The 9007-nt window shown below is 46.9% G+C and overlaps 1 protein-coding gene across 3 annotated transcripts; it reads right to left on the bottom strand.

Annotated features, from left to right (window-relative positions):
- Positions 1-1498: 1498 nt before the first annotated feature.
- Positions 1499-8586, bottom strand: KLF10 (KLF transcription factor 10). Of its 3 annotated transcripts, none has more exons than XM_081013198.1 (4): positions 8421-8586; positions 4869-5072; positions 3765-4671; positions 1499-2887 (listed from the first exon to the last, which is right to left on the bottom strand). In XM_081013198.1, the coding sequence occupies exons 1-4, from the start codon at positions 8454-8456 to the stop codon at positions 2628-2630; spliced, it is 1407 nt and encodes a 468-aa protein (XP_080869324.1). In that variant the 5' UTR covers positions 8457-8586; the 3' UTR covers positions 1499-2627. The 3 variants fall into 3 exon arrangements, with proteins under 3 accessions (XP_080869324.1, XP_080869325.1, XP_080869326.1); XM_081013199.1 differs by having other exon boundaries at positions 4869-5069; XM_081013200.1 differs by lacking the exon at positions 8421-8586 and adding an exon at positions 6457-6581.
- Positions 8587-9007: the final 421 nt, after the last annotated feature.

The following is a 9007-nucleotide window of genomic DNA, read 5'->3' as shown; positions in this document are numbered from 1 at the left end:
TCACGTAATAGCAGAGTTGGAAGGGATCCTGAGGATCATCTAGTCTGCAATGCAGGAATATGCAGCCGTCCCATATGGGGACAACTTGTGTTGCTTTATTTCTGTACAGTGGTACCTCGGGTTACAGATGCTACAGGTTACAGACTCCGCTAACCCAGAAATAGTACCTCAGGTTAAGAACTTTACCTCAGGATGAGAACAGAAATCGTGCAGCGGGAGGCCCCATTAGCTAAAGTGGTGCTTCAGGTTAAGAACAGTTTCAAGTTAATTGGTTCTGGAGATCCGTTCTTAAGTTCTTAACCTGAGGTACCATTGTACTCTCTATCTCTATGGTGTCCTGCCTGTTTCTTTAGGCCCATGGGCTTTGAAAGAGGTAAGGATGTCCAGAACATGGTGTGTGGAACACTTAAGAGCTCTGAATTCATGATGCTGCCGATGCTGATATGATGCTAAAGTAGTGCAGCAGAATTTTATTTTTAGAAACTAAAGGGTTCATTTAACTTTTATTTATTTTTTTAAAAATATGCTGTTTAGCTTGGAAAGATCCATCCAGAGCACTTCAGATCTCTAGTCACCTTGAAATGCCTATTGAAGGACAAACACAAGCATAATAAAGCTAAGCTGGCTAGTAGGCCTGTGTATAGCTTATCTGAGGCCCAAGGGCATCTGGGAGGCACAGGGTGTTCTTGCCATCACAGCATAAGTCTGGCAGGCACCCCCACTGACCAGCTTAGCCCTCCGAGGCCCAGAACAAGTGTACCCAGCTGCCTTTTCCCTCTAAACAGGCCTGCTGGCCAGTGTGAAGCTGCTAACATTCTTTTAAAAAATCACAAGCAAGAATACACACCACAAACCTTTTATTTTAATGTAAGAGCGAGCAAGGGACAACCTCCCACTCCAGCAATCAGAAATATGAAATATGGATTTCCCCCTTGTTTTTCAACAAATCAAAATTTAAAGGGACCAACAAAGGTGGGGGTGGGGAGTGCCATAGAGGTACCTGCCTGTAATTGGGCAGGCTTAATCAACCATGCTGCAAATAAGATTTTCCATGTTGGGGTCCATGGTATGGATGCAAATATATAACATTATTTTTAAGACTCAGGGTTTGTGTTTACAGGCACTTACTGAAGGGAACATATATGGACTAACAAATTTTGATGCACAGTACCATGCTCTAGGATCAGTGTTTCCTAAACTTGGGTGTCTAGCTGTTTTTGGACTGCAACTCCCATCATTGCTAGCTAGCAAGACCAGAGGTCAGGGATGATGGGAATTGTAGTCCGAAAGGAGCTGGAGACTCAAGTTTGGGAAACAATGCTCTAGATAATCTTAAGGGGAAAAAATCGTAACATTTATATACTGCATGATTGTGGGGATGAAAGCAAATTGTGAGTTCACTGCCTTTAGAAAATGCCACGTTTTTTAATGAGTGTTGCATTTAGGTTTTAATGTTAATTTTTTCATTTGCTTGGAAAATTAAGTGAGAACACACACATTTTATATTAAAGAAAACTGTATCTTTATTGTAAACACGGTATAAAGTACATTATAAGAAATATTGTGCAAAAAATTTTAAGTAGTCACAAAATAGATATTACACCATTCTCCAATTGTTCACTTTTCTTCAGTACGGTACAATATAAAGCAGAAAAATGCTTGGATAATCCTGGCATTTGGGGCTGGTGTCTTTACTCTCTCCATTTCCTACACAACCCCCATTTTACTGATTTTAATCAATTTTAAACTATACCTTCAATATATAAAAGCAACTTATATACTTCTATCATAAACTATCCTCCAGAGTAACTTTTCAGAAAGTAGCATACCATACCACCTTTGTCCTTCCTTCTGAAAACAAGCTGTGTAGTTTACTCTTTAAGGATTATATTTTAAACAAAGTGCACTGTATCAAGGTTTTGAAAAAAATCAGTGGTATAGAACTGTATAGGTATACAGGAAACAATACACAACTTAAAAGCAGAAATATTCAAAGATGCTGGTACAGCTAATGGTACTAATCATGTTGTTTTCTAAGGGTATAGTAAAAATACTATTGGACTTGCTTGTAGTAATAATTGAATAGATCAACTGGAACCATACGGCATCTCTCACTCAAGTCTATGCTTAACAGTTGTTTGGAACAGCTATAGTTTATATGCTAAGATATGGAGGTACACAAGTGGAATTCCATCATCTTTCATAATTGGGCCTCAGAGAATAAACCAAAAGGAAATTACAGCACTCTGCTATAAACAGGTCATCCCTGATTCCATAAACTGGTATTCTTATGTATTTTGTTTACAACACCTCTTCAGAACACCTGCATAACTCTGGCTTAAACTTAGCTGATGCATTGAGCAGCTGAATAGTTTTCCACATGTTTAAAGCCACATTCTTGTGCTGGCATTGACACTTCCACTTCTCCAAGTACAAAGGAAACCTCCAGCCCTTCTGGTCACTGCTGCTCTCAGAAGTACAGCCAGCCATTGCCTCTCCGTCTGTTCTTGCACCATCAAAGGATGACAGTGCAGAACCACAGACATTTTGCAAGCTGTTTTGTGTCACCATGAACCTCCAACCACAGTGACAGTAGTTAGTTAACAGTATTGTCAGTTGGTGTTATTTCACTGTGCAAGATCAGAAGCAGGAGGTACAATAATATCATTTAATTTGCTGACTTCCATCTGCCAGTTTGGTAACTTCTTGGCTGACAAGTGGCGACGTGCATGCTTTGTTAAGTGGTCACTCCTCATGAATCGGCGATTACACATTGGACAGGCAAATTTTTTCTCTCCTGTGTGTGTTCTGCGATGGCGAGACAGTTCATCAGAACGTGCAAATCTCCTATCACAGCCCTTCCAACTACAGCTGAATGGCTTCTCTCCTAAAATACAAAATGGTAGAAACAGAGCATTTATTTACCAACAGAATATACAGTTTTTCTTGCACCCATTTTCAAGAAACAGAACAAGAAGTATTCTAAGAAAAATCCTCATCTGCGTTGTCAACACAGACCAGACAAAACCTTATAGAATCACTATCTTTGTAATTTCACAACCTGTACAGCCATTTTTCAAAAAGCAGTACTTCAAACAATACTTCAAATTAAGCTTTCAGACTTCCAATCACAAACCTAGAGGAATCCCTAGACAATCAACGATATTATCCAAAGTGTGTGGGCAGACAACTACTATTGAAGATGGGCATTCAAACCATCAAATAAAGCATTAGTTTTATATTGCAGTAACGTTAAATTTACACAAATAATCCGAGGTCTCAAAACCTACCTTCATGGAAGTGTGATTATGCAAAATATTGGATTTGGAAATTGCCAGGCTCCAAAATATTACTGAAATGTTTGGGCATGATTGCATTTGTGCATAATTACATAATACCTCTCTTTTACTGTATTTAGCTTTACTGTACCACTATTAGATTCACTAGCCATTCTAAAACAGCGAAACAGTGACAGAATGAAACATAAGCTTAGACCTCAGCAGTGAGATAAAAATGCAATAGCCTTTGTTAAAATTGCAGTCCTATACATATATATCAGAGAGAAATAGCCCACTAAACTCAATATGCATAGAACTGACCTATTAGTGAAAAATTCCTATGCAAGTGAAATAATGTTGAGGAACACTTTGGGTTTCCCATTATGTTTTCCACAATACAAAACTCAGTAAAGGAGAAACCTCAGTATTACATGAATGACATGAAGACACACACAAACAATTTCCAACTTCTCAAGCAAAATTTACCTGTGTGTGTTCTGACATGAGCTTTCAAATGGGAACTCTTGAAATATGTTTTTCCACATCCTGGATAGCTGCACACATGGCTTCTTATTCTTAAAGAGTCAATGGATGGAGTGATTTTTGTTGCAGCAGGAGCAAAACCTGGAGCAGGAGCGATAGGTGAGAGCCTGGTGCCATTGGGACTGATCACAGGTGCTTTTGGATTCTGAACAACAGTTTGTGGAACAACAAACATAACAGCTCCTTTGGGAACTTGAGCTCCCATGAACACCATAGGCTGACAAAGGTTTGGTGACAACTGACTGCAGGGAGTGTTGGGTACTACTGCTGTCACAACAGAGTTGTTAGCAGACAGCGGAACCATCTGGCAAACCAATGGCACAGGAGGGACTCCCCCTGCTTGCACAGGAGATGTGGGAACTACCAGGGAAGAGCGTTGTGCTGAACCAGGCACAGGCAGAGGACTACTGAGTGTGGTCTGCATGAAAGGCACTGGACTGACTGCCAACACTGAATGTTTTTCTTCTTTCACATCGGGCTGCTTATCTTCAGACGTTGCAGCAGCCAGTGACACGCTTTCACAAGATGGATTTTGTTTCACTTCTGCATTGCCTTGTTGCTTTGCTTCCCTTGTGTAATCATCCCGACACCTCAAAATGCTGTCTGTTCTTGCTGGACAGGTTCTGTGACTGCAAAGCTGAGCATCGGCTGTATGGCGAATGACACTTGTCGCCTGTGCTTTCAGCATTCTCGATTCTGAAACTTTTTCAGTCTTCTTAAAAGCTGTTGGAGGGCCCTGCTCAGAAGCGTCAACAAGTGACTTGCTCTTTACAGTAGGTGGCGCTGGTGCAATGGGATGGACTGACTGAGCCATTTCAAGGTCAGAAGGGCTGTAGGGCGGAGTCAAGCACTGGAAGAATAAAAACATGGTGCAATTAGCTCTCTACTCAGCACAACTAATTAGCATGAGCTATGAACTTCAGGCTGCAATTCTACACATGCTTACTTCAGAGCAAGTGCCAATAAACTGAGTAAATTTCCTTCTGAAAGAGCATACATAGGACTTAGTTGTAAATAAGAAATTTATAATAATTGAATAAAGCTTACAAAGGCTGATATTTGAAAGTCAGTAGCAGGTAGCAGGTTGTCCTCAATTTCTTCAGACGTATCTGATGCTGGTGTTATTGGTCTCAGTTCAACGTACTTCTTGAAGTCTGATTTCCAACTGCAGCTCATGGACATTAAAGCTTCTACTGCTTCAAAATCACTCCTAATGTGCCGCTTTTCAGTTATCACCTCCATTCCTTCCTGCTATGAAAAAGAGAGGATGTTTTTCAGTATCAAACAGCAAATATAAGCTTATATGTTCATCAAATATTTAAAAAACCAGATTATATGTAGTAACTCCAGTGTTTTTAAGAGCCTCTCCTTTTTCCTATACCCCTCCTTTGAATGGATATTCCTAGGTTGGATACCATGAAAACTAAGGGTAATGAAATCTTACTGATCTCAATGAAACTCAGTCCACAAAACAATTAAGCTTAAATGGTTATAGTTAAACCAATGTATCTCATTAGATCAAAACAGTTTATGTCAAAGTACTTCAGTCCAATTGGATTTGGATCACTCTGCAAGGTTATGTAGAAACACTTAAAATGTTTCCCAGATCACTCTAGAGACACCTATGTCCTATGCCGTTTTCCCAGAACTGTAGTTGGAAGGGACCAGGAGCGTAAACTAGTTCCAACCTCCTGCACCCAACATGGGGCAAGAACTCATGACCCTGAGATTAAAAGTCTCATGCTCCAGCAACCAAGCTATCTCAAGTGTTAAAACAAGTTTCAAAAACTGAGTTTTCCCATCAGGGAACCGAACCTTGGTCTCCTGCATGACAGGCAGGGATACTTACTACTACACTCTTATTTCATTATTTTTATGGTGTACCTTTGCTATTCCAAAGCACAATCCTATACAAGCATGCTCTGAAAGTCATTTGTCACTGGAGTTTGGTGGCACATACCCCCAGACAAACATGCAGACTTCAACCTTAAAGGTTCCTTTATTGCTACTATTGTGTTTTACACAAGCTAGGGACACAGCCTTGTGTTTTTAAATATTTGCTTTGTGCTAATTCATTCCATTACTAACACAACAAGGGAGCTGTGCTTCTCTCAAAACGTGACCTACACATGGCATGGGAATTAAAACCAAGTCCTGTTTCTGTAGGGCTTCAGTTTGGCTATCTTGAGGTGCTCCAAGCGATGTTGTGGTTTAGGGATTCCTGTGAACAACTTGCTCCCCCCCCAAAAAAAGCCACCCCACCCCTCAAATTCCTTGCTCGTTTCCTGCGTGCGGAAAACCCCCATTCCGTTGCGCCCAGCCAGAGGTCTGAAGGATGCCTTTTGAATTTATGTGCAACACTTTTTACCCGCCTTTATTAGAGCCCCGTGCATAAGATCTCTTTCCCATGAAGTTGGCCAACCCGCCAATGCCTGCCTTCGGCGGCAACCCCTGCACCATAAGTCACGCCTCAAGGCGCGCGCTGCAAGGCCGCCATACAGGCGCAGAGGGCCGAGCGCCGAAAGGGAATGGCTACATCCGCCGCCGCCGCCGCTCGGCGACTACAAGGCCTAAGGAAGGCGGGGGCAGGGAGATCCTCGCCGGCAGCCGGATCTTGGAGCCGAGCCACGTTCACCTCAGAGAGCCTCCGCCGGTGACTCACACGCCCCGCCCGCCCATTCCAAACAGCACGCACTCGCTTCCCGAAGGACCGCCCTGCCCGCCGCCCATTGGCCGCCAAGGTCGGGCGCCGCGGGAGACGATTGGCCGGCCGCTACCCCCCCCCCGAGAGAGAGTGTAGGCTCAGTGGGCGGGGACATGTGAACAAAGCGTGATCAGCGGCTGCTGCTCGGCGCTCGGGGAACGAGGACTGGGAATTGCCGCTCGGCGACCTTTCCCCTACTTCCTTGCCGCGCGTTCTAGAATGCGAGCTCTCGCAGGCCCCGCCCACTCTCCCCCTCCCACGCCTCGAGGCGAAAGGAGCAGAGGCGAGCATCTGTGCGTGCCGGAAGAGATCTCGCCTGCTGCTGCTGCTGCTGGGAAAAGCTGATGATGCTCGTCCACTTGTATCTCCAGCGCGGGGGCGAGCCTTGAACTCAGCGCCCCAACCCTTCCACCCCACCAGTTCACGAGGCTTCTGTAAACGCATTTTCTTCTGGGAGGCCCCCCACCCCCCCGTTTCCTGCGCGTGGGTTTGGGCAGGCCTGGCCCGCTCCCCCGAAGGCACCAGCAGCCGGGCGAATGTTTGCTTCCTCCTCCTGCAACCTGACGGGCGTCAGGAAGCCGCGCACACACAGAAAAGCCAAGCCCTCGAGGCCGCAGCGCTAGCCTTGCGCGGCGCCCCCGAAGCCAACGCGCTCTGCTGGGAACAGAAAACGGCTTCCGCCTGCAAATGGGGCGGGGCGGGAGTTCCCGCCCAGGCTCGTCTGCTAGAGAAGGAGGCGGAAGGAAAGGGGCGAATGCACACCGCCAAGCGGGAGCCTCGCCCGGAGGAATGTGGGGCGAGCGGTCGGCGCCCTTATTTTATTCTGGAAGGCCCGCCTCGCCCGCTCAGGGAATGCGGCTCGCCCGGCCTCTTCCCGCTTTCCTTCAGTCATACCATGACCCACCCCGGGGCCGGGCTCGCCCCCTCAGCGCCGCCGCCACCCACCCACCCAAGTCCTGGCGGCCCCCCAAACCGCTTCACCGAGCCCCCCGTCACCCACACATTGGGTCTCACTCACGCCCTGTTCGTTTGTTTGCTTCGTCCCTTCCTCGCATTGGGGCTCTCTAAGCGAGCTGCCTGCCTCCGCCGCCGCCGCCACATGCCGCCTCTTCATTTCCCGACTTCCCTCATCTCTCTCCACACGCGGGGTTACTTTCTACCAGCTTCTTTTCCGATCTCTTATTTCCCGGGTAATTCCACAATAGTAGTCCTTCCTCGGCAGCCTTTAAGCCTCTTTCAATCTCTCCCCTCCCCCGCCCGCTTTAGCCTTTTCACTCAAATCACTTTTAAGAGTTGCCTTTCACAGAGTTGGAAGGGACCCCAGGGTTATCTAGTCCAACCCCCTGCTGCAATACAGGATTCTCACCATAGAATCAGGCCACATACCAAAAAGTTCCCCCTCGAAGAGGGCCGCACTTGATGCTCCCCTATAGCCATACTCCCCTCCGGGCAGTTTCCAAGAGCATCGCCTCTCCCCCCCCAAGAAAGCTCCTTTCAAACTCAAATGTATATAATCCAATTGTGTTGCGTCGCAACATTTATGCACTGCACCCCAGTCCTTACACCTCGCTGCACACACCCATTTATAACCAAATATTCGTTTTCACAACACACACACCCGTGCAAAAAAAAGGTTCCACTAAGCCCCATTTCCTTCCTCCCCAACAGGTCCTTCGCTTCTTAAAAGCCTCTGACCGAGACACACCTCAAGCTGGTCGGATCTCTCTCTACGTTGCCCTTTTGAACAAATACGCCTTTTCTATCTCTTAACAGAAATCGCATCTTTCCCTTCTCCGCCAAAAGCACTTTTTCCCCAGCTGAAAGCTTGGTCCCCGCCCCCCAATCCACTCCACCGCTCCAAATGACTCTTGCAATGGACGGATAGATCTACTTACAGCAAGCTGGAAAGGAGACACTCCAAAATTCAGCATGACCCCCGATGGAAGGCTCCTCTCTCCCCCCCCCCCCCGTCAGGCTGCAGCCCTGATGCTGAACCAGCGAGGCTGCAGCTGTTGACAAGTTCCCTCCCCGCCCCGGGCGTTCTCTGCCTGCCGCTGTCTTTATTTTCCTCTTTTTGTTCGCAGGCAGCTCCCCATTCAGGTGGCGGCTCCCCAGCGCAGCGCGAGCAAAGGCGGGCGCCAGGCGCGGCCAATCGCCTACAAAGGTGTGTGAGGCCCTGGCCAATGGGCGGGCGGCGGCTGCGCGTGATCAGCGGCTGCCCAGCAGCGTGGAGGCAAAGTCATCTCGGCGTGTACACAAACCCGGCAGCGTGTCCCGGCGCAGCCTTCGGGTAAGTCCCAGTTGCTGGCTGAGTCAGTGTCACGTCTCTTCCCGCCCCCGCCCCTCCTCCCCTCCCCTTCTCCGGATCCCTGTGGGAGAGGCGAGGTGGGCTGCAGGGATCTTGTGCTTAGCAACTAAGACAGCTGGTGGTAAAAGTGGCATGCAAGAATTTCATTTTATTTTTTAACCCTCCCCATTCGGC

This window comes from Podarcis pityusensis, assembly GCF_964106645.2.
Source record: "Podarcis pityusensis genome assembly, chromosome: 7".
In the NCBI taxonomy this organism is placed as follows: Eukaryota; Metazoa; Chordata; class Lepidosauria; order Squamata; family Lacertidae; genus Podarcis; species Podarcis pityusensis.
The sequence above is the reverse complement of the archived record's forward strand: the minus strand, read 5'-3'. Positions and strand labels throughout refer to the sequence as shown.